The sequence below is a fragment of the Mixophyes fleayi genome, chromosome 2, assembly GCF_038048845.1.
Source record: "Mixophyes fleayi isolate aMixFle1 chromosome 2, aMixFle1.hap1, whole genome shotgun sequence".
Classification (NCBI taxonomy): domain Eukaryota; kingdom Metazoa; phylum Chordata; class Amphibia; order Anura; family Limnodynastidae; genus Mixophyes; species Mixophyes fleayi.
Window position 1 is genome coordinate 195,198,955 of NC_134403.1, and position 18,393 is coordinate 195,217,347.

The 18,393-nt window shown below is 40.5% G+C and overlaps 2 protein-coding genes across 2 annotated transcripts in view; both read left to right on the forward strand.

Moving 5' to 3' along the window:
• MACF1 (microtubule actin crosslinking factor 1) overlaps window positions 1-16,467 on the forward strand; it is a 246,258-nt gene extending 229,791 nt beyond the window's left edge. The window contains exons 92-98 of the mRNA XM_075197744.1: window positions 4-166; window positions 270-424; window positions 515-589; window positions 1,939-2,056; window positions 4,434-4,645; window positions 7,547-7,661; window positions 15,221-16,467. Of these exons, the coding sequence (XP_075053845.1) occupies window positions 4-166; window positions 270-424; window positions 515-589; window positions 1,939-2,056; window positions 4,434-4,645; window positions 7,547-7,661; window positions 15,221-15,456 (1,074 nt within the window). The 3' untranslated portion in view covers window positions 15,457-16,467. The remainder of the gene's footprint in view (window positions 1-3; window positions 167-269; window positions 425-514; window positions 590-1,938; window positions 2,057-4,433; window positions 4,646-7,546; window positions 7,662-15,220) is intronic.
• A 722-nt stretch (window positions 16,468-17,189) lies between these two features.
• The window catches only part of VAV1 (vav guanine nucleotide exchange factor 1), a 93,478-nt gene continuing 92,274 nt past the window's right edge, over window positions 17,190-18,393 (forward strand). The window contains exon 1 of the mRNA XM_075195255.1: window positions 17,190-17,649. Within this exon, the coding sequence (XP_075051356.1) occupies window positions 17,446-17,649 (204 nt within the window). The 5' untranslated portion in view covers window positions 17,190-17,445. The remainder of the gene's footprint in view (window positions 17,650-18,393) is intronic.

Sequence of the window (18,393 nt, forward strand, 5' to 3'; positions counted from 1 at the left end):
CAGCTAAAAGAGTTTGCCAACTTTGACTTTGACATCTGGAGGAAGAAGTACATGCGTTGGATGAATCACAAGAAGTCTCGGGTAATGGATTTCTTCCGTAGGATAGATAAAGACCAAGATGGGAAAATTACCAGACAAGAATTCATTGATGGGATATTGGCATCCAGTAAGTGTTACATGATAATGTATAGATGTTTAAAGTTTACCACAACTGTCATACCAACCTCCTCCCCTATTTGATTATTACCAATATATTATGTCTTCTCCAGAATTTCCAACTACGAAACTTGAAATGACAGCTGTAGCTGATATCTTTGACCAGGATGGTGATGGATACATAGATTATTATGAATTTGTAGCCGCCCTTCATCCCAACAAAGATGCCTATCGGCCAACCACTGATGCAGATAAGATCGAGGATGAGGTAATCCAGCAACTCCCTTTTACAAGGACCAATGATTTTCCAGTAGTCTTCAAGATCCAGTGTTGAGATATGTGACATCTCTCTTTAAAGGTCACCAGGCAAGTGGCACAATGCAAGTGTGCAAAAAGATTCCAGGTGGAACAGATTGGAGAGAATAAATACAGAGTGAGTAAAATCTTAAGCTTCTCTGTAAAATATAATGCTTCAATAGTCTTATTGGTAAGAACCTGCACAAGGCATATATTAAAAGCACATCATCTGTCTGACAAAAGATGGCCACTTAATTTGATCCAAAGCAGGCGAGTTGATAAATGAAACTGGATCAATGAAAGGCAATAAAGCCATAGCATAGAAGTGTCTGTTTCTATGTGTGACACAGAAATAAATTAAATGAAAATGCATAATGAGATTCAAATGTACTTTTAACCTTTTACCAATTTAGCTGGTACACTACCTTTATGTCTGTGACACTAATATATTATCCTGCGTTCTGTGCAATTGCTGTTTATGTTAAACTAAAGCGTTTTCTCTCTTTTTCTTTGTGCTTTCATGTAGTTCTTCCTAGGGAACCAGGTACAGTGTATTTTGATGCTACCTCTTGCTTCCAAGATATTCACATGCTTGCATACTAAATTCTTCTTTTCTTATTGCTGTGACAAACTGAAATTTCTACAATCACTTTAGATTCATCTCTGCTGTTTACAGATCTTTCTCTCACTCAAATAACAAACCCACAAAGTTTTATGTGGATGCTCCATACAGTCTGAAAGGATCTGCATGTCAGACTGAACAGTTGTCTTGATTCTGTAAGGTGTTTTAACTTGGGATAGCTACATGCCATTCATGATGATCATTGTAGCTAAGGGCTGATTGGGATCTTCTTGTGAGATGTCCTTTTAAAAGAAAAAAAATACAATCAACTGACCTGTTCGTGTGACTACTCTTAAAATGAGCAAATTATTTAAGTGATTGTTAATTAAATCATAATCTGTTTCTCTCTGCACGAGTCAACTTTGCCAAATTAAGTTTTGCTATCAATAAGATCTTACAGGAGCCCAATGACCTGACAGCTGCATGAGCATGTAACTAGGTGTGACTTTATCATAATCTAGCAATGGGACTGAATTATGAATAGAGTGTCATTGTGGGGGATACTAACATCCATTTCTATAACTAATCATACAATCAGGTTTTGGGAGTCATGGATGCACCTGTTCACACTGCCAGATTAATGGAGTGTAACAAGCTTCTTGTGGCTGAAACCCATATGTTCCAGGATTTAATTGGTGACTCTGGGATTGAGGCTTGTTCTCCAGATCTGCGGCAAGATTTTCGATTGGTTGATGTGTTTGCACGCACATAGATCTACCCTAACTGATGGATCTATGAAAACACACATATGGATACATATATATCTATATATGCTTGTAGTGGTATATGGGTGACTTAATCTGCTGATTTATATTAGGTTTGTCAGGATCTGCTTTCAGTAACCAGTTTTATGGATTTCACAGTTTGGAGACTCTCAGCAGTTGCGTTTGGTGCGTATACTGCGCAGCACAGTGATGGTCCGTGTTGGTGGAGGCTGGATGGCTCTTGATGAATTTTTGGTGAAGAACGATCCTTGCCGAGGTAAGAATTTCTTGATTGACGAAAATAAATTAGCTCTGTGTTGACAACTGCAAAGTTTTTTTTTTTTTTTTGTTTTTTTTTTTTAAAGCCACATATTCTTTCACTATATGTTTAAAGATTTGACAACTGAATTTGAATTATTTGCATGTGGATATATTAGATACTATGCAATGTGTTACTGTATTTTTTATTAGATTATGATTTAATAATCTACATATTATAAGATTTTAAACCCGGTCTAAAATAGTCTTAAAGTAAACTGAAAAATGTTTAAAACTTGTTAATATGTATGTTTTAGTTCAGCTATATCTTCCACCGTATCATGTAGTTATATGGAATTGTTGAGGACTGAAATCCATAATGTCACTGCAGCTGGTTGAAGTGTCTCTTCTTCACCACTGTGTGGCAGGATGATTGTAGAAAGTGGAACTTGATTCCTCAGTTTAGCTATAGATACACTACTTTAAGCAAAAGCAGAAAATGCATTTAAGCAGCACAAATGCAAATAGTGCAAGAAATGAAAGCAAACCAAAATAAACATTATACAACACTTGGTGAGTGAGAATCAATTAAACAATATTATAAGCCTCCACATTTTAACAGTAAGTAGGAAAAAACTTTTCTAGGTGTGACTCTGCGTCTGTAGAGATGAATGGAGACACCCCAAAGTCATGAAATGCCAGTTTTGTATGAAAGGTGCTATGCACTGTGACGTTGGAGCAATACCCTCCCTTAGGAATAGCTTTGGGACAATCCCCACAGTCTCCAGTGTCCACCATGCATCTAAGAGAAAATAGAATTTTTGTACGTACGTTAAATTCTTTTCTTTGATTCCAATGGAGGACACTGGATGCCATAGCTAATAAACAATTCCTAGTCCCTACTTTCCTGGCAGGACAGAAGAAACGGAAGCTATCTCCTGTGTTAGGGGTATATATGGCTAAGCATTGTTCTGACTCCCAATGGTGAAGGTTGCTCCAGTCTTTTGTACTGATATTCGCCCACTGGTGAAATACTACATACGTTCTGTATCCTCCCATACGATGGCAGTGTGGCTTCATTTTGGACACATGGGTTGGGGTGGATTACTTTGGTAATGTAGTTGAGTATGACTAAATTTGTTTTGTGCTTAAGTGATTTGTAAGCTGCGTGGAGTAAATGTTCTGTTCTTTGCATCTATTTCTTACTTCCTTACATGTAGTGCTGCATATTGTCATTGGTTGAAGCTGGGGGTCTGGTGTTTTACAGCTTATACTTTCAGAACGTGTTAATGATGCTGCATGATACAGCTTGATGGGGCCTGTGTTGAATGCAATGCTCCCAATTTACATACGTATCTTGATATACAATAAATACTGTCATTGGCTGGACTTGGCTAAACATTTTGCATGCCTTACGTTTTATCCCTTTCTCCCCTCTGCACCTCTTTTATTCTCCTTAGTTCACCATCCAGGGAGTAAATTAAAGAGAATCGATTCCATCTCTACCATAGGTTTCGGTAATTGCTCTTGCTTTGTAGAAGTGCTTATCCTTATAACCAGCAAATCCTCTTCTAAGTGAACACACTGCACTGTGACATTTTGCTTAGAATCCTTTGTAGTAACACTGCCCTGCACTCTGTTAATATCTTGCAATAATATTTGTGACTGAGAAACATACTTTACTTTACCAAAAGTAAATGTGTTTTATTTTTTTAAATATTTGTATTTGTTGGTGAATATATACTGAAACAATACTTTTTCTAGTAAAAGAATCTCCATATTGTCTAAGAATACTACATTCCTGATTCTTTTGTTTTTATCTGTAAAAATAAATAAGAATCCTTATCCCTGGGTGTGAATAAGCTACAATGTCATGCCATAAACCCAGGCAGTGCATAGTTTGTTCTAAAGTGCTTCTGTAAAACCCAGTTTGATTTTGTTACTACATAAAATTGTTTGGACTGCAAGTCAAGTTGCAGGGATAGAATGTTTCACAATGAGGTTTAATTGCTGTCTCTTGATCATACTGCATCCTGTTCTAAAGCTTCATCTGCCCATATGTTCTAATTACTATTACTCGGGATGTGGATGTTCTCATTCAGGATTATAAGATGGGTGACAGAAGCATGGAAAAGCCAGCTCATCCTATTATTTGCTAATGATTATTTGTTTTTACCTGAACCACTGCAACATTTTCTATACTTCTCACATAAATGTTTGTGACTGCTGTTCAACTTTCACTATTCACATTAATATGTGTTTACTGGCTACAGCTTATTAATAACTTGGTGTTTTGCTGAACTAAACTTACTTTGTGTGCTTACAATAAACCTTGTGTGTCATGTTTATGAAACAGAATAAGAAAAATGTTAACGCTCCATAATTATTTTAAACAGCAAGGGGAAGGACAAATCTAGAGCTGCGAGAGAAGTTTATTCTGCCAGAGGGGGTTTCCCAGGGAATGACCCCTTTCAGGTCACGAGGGCGAAGGTCAAAACCGTCTTCCAGGACTGCCTCTCCCACAAGGTCCAGTTCAAGTGCCAGCCAGAGTAACCATAGCTGTACATCCGTCCCATCCTCACCCGCCACTCCTGCCAGTGGTTCAAAGGTAAAACCTGTGTATGAATGAGGTATGGAGAGTAGCATATGTGTGAATGGATAAAAGTTATGCAGAGCAGCTACCTTCCTTCTTTCTAACGCCTATACTTTGTACAGTTCTGGAATATATATATATGTGTGTGTGTGTGATACATCTACTCATGATGTAGAACTAACTGTATGTGCTTTGTTTTATGTACGGACTGGCAAATGCTTTATACTGTGTCTCTGAAATAAAAGCACTGAGATGATGTCCATATGTATACAGCCATGTTAAAAGCTTTGCTTATGAAAGTATACAAGATATTGTGTATAGGGCTTTAAGGTTACCGTGAGCAGGTTCAGGTGCAAAAATAGGGTATGGTGGAGTTGGATAACTTTTTATGAAAAAACGAAATGTTTAGGTCATTATAATGGTTATCTGGGTGTGGGAAGTTCAATGAATGGGATGTAGAGATAATAAAGTTGGAATTTGGGAGAAAGTCTATTAAAGATGATGTGTGGACCATGAAGGATTTTCATTCGGTAACTTGAGAAAATGAATACAGTGTACAAAATAAATGAGGATGAATGGATTTAAGTGACAAAAATATAATGTGAGTACTGTGCCTTAAATATGCTGCTGAAAATTTTAGATCCATGAATAAGACAGAACAGATGGATGGCTTCCATTAACTACAATGTGGAAAGTCTTAAATGCAGAGGCTGATAAGGAGTACTCTAGGTGACTGAATAATGTGTCTTGTGTGAGAATATATGGTAGAGAGGTCTGGTGGGTGAAAGCCACATATTGTACAGGTGGCTCAGTGAGTACAGGACAGAAGCAATACATCTGCTCCTGAGGCTATAATCGTATGTATCATTATTATGTACATTAAATCCATGTACTGCCAAGCATCATAAGTATCTTACTATGTGAATAAAGTTGTGGCAGGTTGTTTGCTCCAGTCCTTTGTTATTCAGACTGCTTTCTTTGTTTGGACATTGTTTTATGTTTTTTATTTCCTTGTGCCAACTCATCTCCCTTCTTCATCTTCACTGGTTTCCCCAATCCATCTCTGTGTGCCCTTGCCCCTCTCGCAGACTCCACAGCAGCCATCTCGCTGTTACGAAAAGCCATGGCTTGTAAACAGCAAGGCTGGCACGCCCTCTAGGGGCTCCGAATTCTCAGACTACCAGATCCCATCATGTGAGGTAGAGTATGGTCCTCCAGACATGGAGATTCAACCCTTTTCCCTTCCATTAGTCATTTTCCTGCTAACACTTTGCTTCATCATCTGGTTTCCAAAAATCAACTAATAATTGCCCTGTCTGCAAATGGATGAAAAATGCTCTGCCTTCCTGTGTATAATGCTCCAAGTAGCTTGATTTTTCTCCTTTTTATGATTGATTTTCCTTTTAATATGTGAGGTTTGAAGGCATGCTGATATGATCACTGTTTGAAAAACTAAGCAAAAATGTCTATCTTTACTAAAATAACATGGATTCTTCTCCTGGACATGGATGCATGATTTTAATTACACTGTTGTTTTTACACTTCCTGAATCTTAATTCTCACAGTTTGGTGTTACTCAAAATATAAACAGAAATCTATAAATGTTCAGACTCCATGCATGCTCATTGGACAGTGTCATGTCACCTGTATGCAGTATATTCATGTAACAAAACATTGGCTTTAGTATTTTAAAAATTTACATAGAGCACAGTCCTCCATCTGTTTAGCTGAAGACAAATGCGTATATATAACATAGTTTTTCTAACAAAGAAAAATCTTGATGTATTTACTATATTATCATTTTTAATTGTGAGCACACCACTATAGAATTAAGATTTGCCTGTTAATTAAAACTTTTGTGAATACTTAAGGCTCCAAAGCCTTTATTAATTAAGTATTCCTTGCCCAGTTTTGTAATCTTTTCAGTTTCTTTTTTAGTTACATGCATATAAATTAAAAGGCCTTAGACCCTTTTTTATTTGTTTTTTTATTAACATCCTGTAATTGAAAATATGATTTCCAAATCATTATTTTACTGCCGCCTTATGGTTCAAATACAATGTTTAAATGTAACAGTTTCTTTGCAGCATCAAGGCTGGCCACATGCGCTGCATTTGATATTTGGAATTTGACCATTTCTGATACAATCAAATCCATAGGATTGCCAAGCAAGTCAGAAAATGCGTCAGAAGATGACGAGTGCACAGGTTGATGGTCAGGAGATGACCGATTTCAGCCTGTGCACTCGTCATCTTCTGACCACACTTTCTGACTTGATTGGCAATCCTACTGACCACGCAAACAGAGCCCAGTGACGATGGTAGAGATCTGGTTCCGATATTCGCTCAGCCCAGGCATTAAACAAGCGTCACTCGTCTATAAAACACAGACCTGGATCACAGCTTCTGTCCAGCTTAAGCTTAAAATAATATTTATATGTAGTTTCAGGAGCTTATCAGTACTAGTTATTTCAGTTAAAGATATCATTCCAGGGAGCAGATTCATTGAAGGACACCAGCCTCTTATAGCATAGAACAGTAACTTGCTTTTAGCTGCTAAAATTAATTTCAAGGTATGACGACATTTACATATATATTTGTTAATGTTATCAGTAACCTATTTATATAAGAAAACTTTGAATGTTAGTTTTAGTGATCCTTCAACTTTGAGCACGTATTATTAACTTGCTCATGTGAAATTTAAGGACTGATTGTCTTTTAAGGTCTAGTATAGTAAATGTCAGCTATATTTCCCTGCAGACAAACACATGCTAAAATCAGAAATAAAAATGCTTTATTCCCTCAAAGGGGCAGCAGAGCAAAACAAATATAGAGGATATATAAAATGGCTATCATTCTTGTTGAATATTCTGTTTTTTAAGCTTGGTGTAAACTATTATCTTTGGGCATTTTTAAGGTAACTCCAGTTCAGAGCAGCAAAATGAAGAAAGCCGCTATCCACACAAGCCGTTCATCGCTCACAGGAGATATGTCTGCAGCCACTCCCTCTGGTGCCAAATCAAGCCGACCTGGTGAGTATGTAAATACAAGCTCAGTGTTGCATGAGAGAGCAGCATCACATCCATTTTATGGGCAAGGTTTATTTTGAGCATCACACACGACGGTTAAACATTGATTGTCTAAATCTGTGAAAGAATAATATTCAGTTAGATATAAGAGGCGAAAAAAAGTGTTATTTATTTTTATGTATGTAAAATTTACATTTTTTTTTCGCATAGTGAAGAAGCCCTAATATTTGAATCAAAAGCTGGCTTATGTAACAGCAGCTCAGATATCACCAGGGATTCTCCTGAATTTAAAGTTGTACACACTCTGACGCACTTTGCAGAGTGACCTGTATTACTCTATGTGGAGACATTGGGCTTACAAAACACTTTTTTATTTTCACTGGTCCCTTATTATGAGTTGCGATAAGTACAGTGTGCACCATGTAAAAGTGTCACCTCAAAATCCAACCTCTTACCACTTTCAAACCACCCTTTTCAATAAGACATACTTTTCAGTTCTCGTAAAATTACTGTTTGGCAAAGTCTTATGGCTTATAATAATCATGAGAGTGAAGGGACTGGGGGACTTTATTACCTGTCAATTTTCTGTTTGTGAAGTCTTCTCATTCATCCTGTTTATGGGACGCTGCTTAACCATGGGGTATAGAAAGCGATGTGCAGGAGTAATAATTCTACAATAAAACCTGTTTGGTCCTTGCTCCTCCCTCTATATGCCTACCACCATAACTCCTCAGTTTTTTTAAGAAAATAGGGCACCAAGAAATAGGGCATCGCTTTTCTCTTTCATCCATCTGAGGGACACTGCTAGCATGGGGTTGAGTGAGGGGGAATTAGGAGTCGGCACTTATCAAGTTAATCTTCAGCTGCAGACAGACCCCTCCCCCTGAAAACCACCAGAGTCCTCCGTTTCAGTTTGGTGCCCAAAGGAGTTGGGCTTGTTTTTCTTTTTTGGTGAAGGTTTTCACCATATAGTTTTGTTTTATTTTATTTAACTTTTTATTTATTTAGCTAGAACCGAGTGTGCTCTGTATTACAGGGCACTCTCGGGTGAGGAGAGGTGGCTGTCAGCGGAGAGCCGGACGGCTCTCACTGATAGGACGTTTTTTTCATTTTTTTTGCAGCCTCCTCCTGCAGTGTGACAGGCAGCTTAGACAAGTCGCCGTCACATTGTTTATTCAGGTGCTCTGGCCGGCCATGACGAAGCAAGGAGATGTTGTGGAGCAGACCAAGTTCCCTCCTCAGGAAAAGGAGAGGGGAAACTTGTCTGCGATGTCCGGGCTGAGAGTGCGCTGGTGAAAGGAGCACTATGCAGGAGACTCTGCTTATAGAGAAGCAGAGATCGCCTGGGGGCAGCAGGAACACGGAGAGGAGTACAGGAACACGGGGAGGTTATGGAAAGGGGTGGTCATGGGGAATATTGAGTCTTTCGCTTCAGGACTAGTTTAACACCATTCTGTATTGCCTCTCAGGTCCCTATTATGGGTGAACTGGCTTGGTCCACTTCATTAGTCAGAGGTATAGATTGGTTAAACCGATTTCTAGAGAGTCCGAGGCATTTGCCCAGAAACAAGAGACAAAGATTAGCTAATCCACTTCTGGCTCTTTCGGAGTCGGAGATCCTCAGAAGAGGAAGGTGAAGTTGTAGAAGACTCAGATTGCGCACAGGTGGACTCAGAGGAGTCTCCAAAATATCAGGATATGGACGACCTGGTGATAGCAGTGCGTCAAACCCTAGGGTTCTTGGACTTAGAAGAGGCTAGGTCTTCAGAGTCTTTTTAAGAAGGTCTCTAAACAGGCGGTCCGTTTTTCTCCTTCTGTGGAGTTAAGAGAGTTTGCGGTAGCATCTTGGAAACAACCTCACAAAAGGTTTGTTATTCCAAGAAGGTAATTGTCATTGTACCCTCTGCAGGAGGAAGACCTATCTCGTAGGGATCAAGTCCCAAAAGTAGTCCCTCCCTTATTCAAGCCGAGTGTTATTTGGCCCAATTCAATGATTTCCCAGGCCACAGTAGGCAAAAGTATCTTTTTACCAGTCAATACTCAAAAGCCTAGGACTCCTAGGTTTAGATCGTTCAGACAGCCCTTTTGAGGGCTCGTCTGGCAGGGGTCAGACATTTAGATCCAGGTCGTCTGGAGGCAGGAGACACTCTCTCCGAGGTAAGTCTTCTTCCTCCTCTTCCTTGAGCCGTCCCTCTTCCAAGCTTCCGGATAAACTGGCAGCATGACGCCCACCCTCCAATGTTGGCGGGGGTGGGGGGACGTCTGCTACTGTTCAAAGATCAGTGGGCAGAGTCCTCGGTGGACCGTTGGATTCACCGGATCAATGAAAGTCCCAGAAGATCAAAGGACTCAGGGGTTTTACTCCAACCTCTTTTTGGTCCAAATGCCAGATGGTTCTTTCAGGCCAGTATTGAACCTCAAGCAGTTGAATCTTCACCTGCGGGTAATTACATTTCAAATGGAATCCCTGAGATCTGTTATCAACGGACTGTAGGCAGGTCAGTTCATGGCGTCAATAGATATCAAGGATGCCAACCTCCATGTCCCAATCTGGAAAGCGCATCAGGCTCTTCTCAGATTCACAGTGGCATCTTCCCACTACCAGTTCAGGGCTCTTCCATTCGGACTTACGATAGCCCCACGGGTGTTTACAAAGATCATGGCGGTTATGGCTGCTTATCTTCATTCCAGAGGGGTGCAATTAGTACCCTATCTGGACGACTTACTGATCAATGCTGCTTCAGTGCAATTGCTAGAACATCTTCAATTTACCATTTGCATTCTAGAAAAGCATGTCTGACTCTTGAACCGCCGGAAATCACATTAATTCCTTGTCAAAGGATGTCTTTTCTGGGACTAATAATGGACACCAGCTTTCAGAAGGTATTTTCTCCAGAGAACAAGATAAGGTCCCTGCGAGTTTTGACAAACCAGGTTCTGTCTTGCCAGAGAACGTCGGTCCTCCTGTGCATGCGATTACTAGGGAAAATGGTGTCTGCTTTCGAGACTCTCCCTTATGGCCGAATACATTCTAGGTGTTTTCAATGGGACCTATTGAAGAAATAGACAGGATCCCATTTGAAGGTAGAGCGTCAGCTGATTCTCTTATCTCCAGAAGCGAAGCAGTCTCTCAGATTGTGGATAGTCAGAGACAACTTGATAGTCGGCAGGTCCTTTGCCCCCTGGATTTGGATCTTAGTATCTACGGACGCCAGCCTTCGGGGGTGGGGGGCGGTGGCTCTTCATCTGAGACTTCAGGAAATCTGGTCTGTCCAAGAGTCATCTCTCCCCATAAATGTTCTGGAACTAAAAGCCATGTTGAGAGCATTGCAGGGAGCACAGCTAATCCTGCAAGGATTTCCGGTTCGTCTTCAGTCCGTCAATGCCACGGCAGTGCCGTACGTAAACAGGCAAGGAGGCACCAGGAATGCAGGAGTGATGGAGGTGACGTATCAGATTTTAGCAGGGGCCGAAAAATACGTTCCCGCTGTATAAGCAGTCCTTATTCCAGGCATTTAAAGCTGGTAAGCAGACTACCTAAGCCGGCACAAGGTTCTGCCGGGGGAATGGGCTCTTATTCCAAAGGTCTTTCAGATCCTGGTCAACAGGTGGGGGCTTCCGGATCGAGATCGAATGGCGTCTCGATACAGCAGAAGGGTTCCAGAGTTTGGCTCAAGGCCAAGAAGATCCCTTGGCAGTGGCAGTGGATGTGTGTACAATGCCATGGGACTTCAGGTTAGGTTACCGGTTTTCTCCCACTTCCATCATTCCCAGGTTCCTTCGTGGAGTCAAGCAGGGACGCCTGCCAGTCATTCTGGAGGCTTCAGATTGTCCACGGAGGGTCTGGTGTCCAGAGATTATTATGTTGGCGGTAGGTCCAGGTCTTCTGTTACTTCTTCGCGAGGACCTGCTAATTCAGAGACCATTCCTACATCAGGATTTAACCTGGCTGAATTTAACGACATGCCTTTTGAAGCCAGCCTTGGGAATCCAGAGGGTTCTCCTCACAGATAGTAGATACTTTTGTTAAGGCTTGAAAGCCAGTTTCGGCTCGAATATATCCCCGTTCTGGCTTATATACATTAAATGGTGTAAAACAAGGCCTGCAATTCAGATCGTTCTATCTTGCTAGGCTTCTTGTGCTTTTCCAGGATGGTCTGGATGGAGGTCTTCACTTAGGATCTCTAAACAGGTGTTGGCTCTTTGTGTTTTTTCACAGACATTTCATAGAAATTCCGGACGTTAGGACGTTTTTACAGGAAGTCCTACGTATTCAACCTCCGTATGTTCCGCCACGGCTCCTTGGGATCTTAACTGGTCCTTTAATATGCTTCAGGAGCTTCCACTTGAACCGTTACAGTCTGCAGTCTTCTGATTCTTAACATGGAAGGTGGTTTTTCCTTCTTGCTTGCCCTCAGCCAGGAGGGTTTTCGAGCTGGGGGCATTGTCTTGTTGAGAACATTATCTGGTGTTACATGATGACAGATCAGTTCTCAGAACGGTTCCATCTTTTCTACCTAAGGTGGTTTCTGGTTTTCATGTAAACCAGGAAATTGTAGTTCCGGTGTTCACAGGACCCTCAGGGATCTGGAACGGGATCTATGAAAAATCTAGACGTGGTTAGGGCTCTTTGAATCTATATTAAGAGGATTTCGAAGATTCGCCGTACAGATTCTTTATTTGTCTTGTTTGATTTCTTGAGAAGTGGTTGGCCAGCCTCTAAGCAGTCTAATTGTCAATCAGCCATCTAGCAATAAACAGGCTTATGTGAGTTCTAACCGTCCTATGCCAGATCGTATTGTGGCCCATTCTACCCGTTCTGTTGGGGAGTCTTGGGCTGCACGAAATGGGGCCTCAGCGGATCAGTTATGTAGAGCAGCCACCTGGTCCTCTGTCCATACGTTCCCAAGATTTTACCAATTCAATGTCTTTCCGTCGGCAGACGCCTGTTTTGGCCGTAGTGCTCTACGTGCCAGGCTATCAGAGCGGTCCCACCCTTCAAGGGGGCTGCTTTAGAAAGTCCCCATGGTAGCAGTGCCCCCCAGATGGATGAAAGAGAAAATAGAATTTATATAATTATGATAAATCTGTTTCTCTGATTACTTCTGGGGGACAATGCATTCCTTCCCCTCTGCTTTTCTTCTGTATGTTCTTGGTTGATTGGTCTATCTCTTTGGGGCTTTATAATGAAACTGAGGACTCAGAGGGTTGGCAGGGGGAGGGGTCTGTCGGCAGCTCAAGATTAACTTGTTAAGTGCCAACTTCTACTTCTCCCTCACTCAACCCCATGGTAGACTGGATCTACGTTAGAGCCTCAAATTGTGTTGCAGTGTCGTTCAATATATATATATATATATATACATCTACAGGTACACATATATATCCGTGGGTGGTGTACCTTTTATTCCGATGGCCTAAACCCAGACAACAGTTACCACGGCAACTTAAGAGCGACGCTGTCATTTCCAGCATAATAGTAATGCCTACTGGTAGTTTGACTGACGGTCAACTAATGCCATCAGTGAAAATCTCGACGGGCGAAAATGATGCCGGTCTTTGATGCGACTCTGTTATTGCTCTTCTTAAGGGGTTAATGGAAGCAGAGTTTCGTCAAAGACCGACGGCATTTTCGCGCATCGGGATATTCACTGATCGCATTAGTTGAACATCAGTCAAACTACCAGTAGGCATTACTATTACACTGGAAATTACAGTGTCGCCCTCAAGTTGCCGTGGTAACTGTTGTCGGGGTTTAGGCCATCGGGAAAATGAGTACCACCGATATCCTTAGCCTGCTAATTCACTCGTGCTCTCTCTCTCTAGATTGTGTTCTGCAATTTCTCTCTCTCTCTCTCTCTCTCTCTCTCTCTCTCTCTCTCTCTCTCTCTCTCTCTCTCTCTCTCTACATCTTGAGGTCCAGATCATTCTTTTTAGGTTTTCATTTGTGCTCCTCTGGTAGTTCCATAGGTTTTGAACATGGTCTTTTTAGCACTACAGAAGCCGTTGTTTGAGCCTCATGAATCTGTTGATTCCTAACTTGGAAAGTGTCCTTTTTACTGCCCATTGCTTCACCAAAACAGCTGTGTGTATTGGCTGTCCTGTCTTGCAGATCATAATATCTTGTTTTTCACAGCAACAGAGCTGTTCTGTGCACCAGGCCTTCTTTCCAGCCCAAAGAAAGCCTGGTGTCTAATGTTTTTCTAAACAAAGATATTGTTATTGTATGGGCCAGGGACTTGCATTCAGAAGTGATGAATTTCTCCACCTACAGAATGTGGTTTGGAGCCTTGAGGATTTATGTAGATTATCATCCTTGCATATCACAGATAGCCTTCTTGTTCTTTATGATGCGCATTAGAGAAGATGGCTGGTAACAAACAGTTGATTGAAGCTACAATCTTTTAAATTTATATCTCAGAGGGAACTCAAGGGCATTGCAGCATGGACCCTTTGTGTCTTGCAGCATCCTGATCCTTATGTCCATACATTTACCAAATTTTACATTTTCAATGTCTTTTGTTTCCAGGCGCAAGCTTTGGAGGAAAAGTTTTGATCACAGCTGTGTATGAGCGTATCTTACCAAGGGAGCAGTGTTGGAACATCCTCATAGTTAGCCAGTATCCCCCAGAGAGGGCAAATGAGAAAACCCCTTTGGGGTGTACTGCATTCCACCCCTTTTGTTCTCTGCTCTGGCTTATGGTTGAGTGTTGTTCCTGTTTGATTGTTTATTTCAGTCATATCCCATGGGCTTTGTTAGTTTTAAAAAATAAAAAAAACACTGTGAAGTTGCAGGGGAGGAGAACTGTCCAAACAGGTTTTCGTGTACTACTCCAGCACCAGCCCCCTTAGTTAAGCAGTGTTTCCCAGATGGATCCAGTGTAATGGATTTTACAGTGAGGAAAAAAAATCCTCTTTTTTTACTTCAGTGCCCCTAGTATTGTACTTCCCTGTTGAAGTACAACTCGAAGGCTCAAAATATGTCTATTAAAAGTAGAGGATGAGACCTGATGGTCTCCATCTCTAAACTTGGGCAACAATAGTCCTTTTATTGTTTGGAAATGGCCATGCACCCCAAATGCACTGCAAGCAACACTCCTAAAATGCATCCTCTCTATCCCTTTATCTTATTTCTATACCCTCCTCACTCAACAAAATGAAATGTTTGCACCACTCCACTCATCTAGGTGCTCCACAGTTTGCAGGGAAAAAACTAACTCTGCCCAATCCCGCCCCTTTGACCTGTGAAAACTTCTGCTTCTCATCTTGTTGTAGAAGCTCATGTACTTTGGCATGGATCTAGGCATTCGTGCATGAATTGAGGTGGCACAGTGGGACTAAAACTGATTTTGCACTTTAATTCCAGTATATTTACAGTAAAGTGCATGCACAATAATAGATAATTTTGCTTAGTTGCTAATATAACTGTAGAACTTTCAGAGTGTCTTTTAGGCCTTCTAGTGTGCACTATTCAGAAAGTCAAAAGTTGCCATTTAATTATGTGTTACTTATATACTGGCTTTTGTTTATTTGTTAACATTTAACCCCTTTCTTTCCTGTTCTAGATCCCAAAAAAAGTGGAAGTCGCGCTGGGAGCCGCACTGGAAGCCGCGCCAGCAGTCGTAGAGGAAGTGACGCCTCTGACTTTGACCTTCTAGAGACACAATCCGCTTGCTCAGATACTTCAGAAAGTAGCGCTGCCGGGGGACCATCCCGCAGAGGGCTGTCTAAACCTTCCAAAATCCCCACCATGTCAAAGAAAACTGCCAGCACTCCTAAGGCGACAGGGACCAAGAGATAGTCCTAACCGAAGCAAATGTCCGGCACAAGAGCAAAAAGCCCACAAACTGGGCAGATCATGACATTTTCTAACATGTACTGTACATCTGGATGTACGCTAATTCTCTAGGTGGAGAAATTTCTATAGTCTATACATGTAAACGAGAAAAATGTTTATACCTGCCTTACCTGTTTCTTTTGGTTTTGTACGTTACTACTTCCTTGTGAATATTTCTGTAGATACAAAGCCTTGTGTGAATTCCTGGGAAGATTCAGGGCCACTAGTAGAAAGGAGTGTAAAACAGGAGAGTAGATAGCTAATGATCTGACCGTGGGGTATGGAACCCTTTTTTTTAGGGTTAATATCCTAGGAAAACACTACTACACTTTAATAGGGAAATCCCCTGTTTTGTATATGACAATACTTTATTAAACTGCAGAGGGATCAGATACTGACACAAGATTTCTTTTAATAAGATTTAGTCTTTCTAAATTGACAGCACTTGCACATTCTGCTTTGACCATATAATAAAGTTATTAAGTCTCTTATAGCAACTGCCATTGAAGGACAAATAATTATGCGATATTGGAAAGCAGCAACCTGCGTGACAATAAATTCCAGCATAAATTAGCATATGCTTCTCCACAGCCATTTTGCACTCATCCCAGATTCACCTGATTTTCTAATTGTAAACTACATTTGTTTTATTTATCTGCATAGGATTTTCTTATTTATTATTTAATGGTCATTCCACTTAGAATTTGTGTGACATGTTAATTTCTGTAGACAAACACAGTTGTGCGTCCATGAAATGGGACTCTGGCACAATTCCTCCCTCACTTTGTATGCTGGTTCCCCCTGACAAAACCTGTGGGGTGAGAGTGTTACGGATGGATCCCTCCTGTCATTACATCCAGTTCTAACCAGGCTGCTGTGTGATTTTCTCAGTTTGCAACAGAAGTTGATGCTGTACCAATGAACTGTTAAACAACAACACATTTTGTATTAAAATTGCTTGCAGTAACAAAATGAGGCATACTGTGTGTCATTTGTCTTCTGTTCTAGGAAGGACAAGGGCAAAAGTATAACAGTTTGTCTGAAAAACTCTTAATGTTCTACACTGAAACATTATTATTAATCTTTTTACGCCTGGACATCTTTGAGAATAAAGATTCACCCTCACTGAGCAGTCTGTGTTGCTTCTCATAGCAAATGCGCATGTTTCTCCGTATGGGTTTATGTTTCATTTTATGGTCAATGTATTTTGCAAAACTGCCAGTCTAAAGGCCGGTGTCTGGTTAATGATTATGTATGTGAGATTCTTCCTATGTAGGTATTTTATTTCTTAAAACTTTATTATAAAGCCCTTATGGATTTTGGAGCAAGTTAAACATTGGTAGAAATTTGCGAAGTTAAGTCTAGACAATGATACACTAAATACATTACATACATTCACACAGATTAAAGGAATCCTTTTTGTTTCTGGTTTGACTTTTTGGGGATTTTTTACATAGTGGCACAAAGTCAATGCCAGTATAGCCTTTAGCCACAGCAGAACCTCTCATCTCTTAACAATGTATACATTTTTTGAATGAATTTGCCGCTTTTATTATACCAGATAGATTATTGATGTTCCAGTTCTAAAAAATGCAATTCTTTACATACCAATCTACATACTTTCAGTTCTGTGTAACAATGCACAGCTTACTCATACTGCATACACAGTCAGTGTGACGGTTGCAGAAGAGGAAGTAAAGTAAGTTTCTTCCTCATTAGACACCGGAAGTATCTTTTCAGAGTCATACAAGGCTGTCTGTGTTAGACCACGTCTCAACAATCTGCAAGGTTCCCGAAAAGACCATTTGTGCCTCCGTTTGTGTTTCATCTCATCATCTTCCTCGTCTCCTACTATTTTTATTCACTGTCCAACATCTGGTATCTTTGTTCTGTTCACGGGTTACTTTTTGTATTTTTTTGCTCCATCCCACCTATTTGGGCACAGAGGTGGAGATGGAGTTGTGGAGGCAATGTGCCCGATGGTTGATCGACTGTCGTGTGCTTCCTCCCAATCATCGTGTGACACTGGACACAGCTCAGGTGTGTGACCTGGCTCAAGCACTACGGGATGGAGTCCTACTCTGCCAGCTGCTCAACAACCTGATGCCTCATATAGTCAACTTGAGTGAAATCAACGTCCGCCCGCAAATGTCACAGGTACGGTCTAGATAGGGCTTGGAGCCACACTCGCTGATTTCATAGTTAATTAGCCATGAGTTTAATTGTTTTTTCCTTTTATTCAAAATGTGCTGGTCAATTCCTGAGTGCAATACATTTTACAGTCACTGCAGCTACTATTTCATAGGGGCTAGTGTCTATAAATGTGATTATAAAACTTTTATCTGTTTTTTTTATTATTATTATTATTTTTACTACTATATAAGTGATTCACAAGCCAGTTTCTATTTATGGATGTCTCCTTTGGTGTATCCTTGTGAACTGAGGACAGGGGCAGTTCTTTGTGGTGTGTTTGTTCCATGACAAGTCAAGAATGCTAGTCAAGAATTTGATCTACAGCCAAATTCACAAAATGTTAGTTTTTGGTGTGAAAACAACCAATTTGCATTCAAATAGTTAAAACAAAATTTTTAAATTATACATTCAGCAAAAATTAGTTTTTCCCATCTACAGTCCATGTTTTGTCTTTTTTAATTATTTTAAGTAAGCCAATATTTAAAATGAAACAAAATATATTATACATTTGTTATTTTTACCTTCTATCTTGCAAATTAAATTGCTGCACAAATGAGAGTGGCCATTTGTTCTGCTGGGTCTTGTACTAAATGCATTGGCTTCTATGGCCATAGTTATTTGGAGAGGTATGATTAGGCCTCCCAGCTACAAATTGTATAAAACTTTAATCATGGCCTCAGTTAAGGCTGAATTATAGAAGTCATTGTT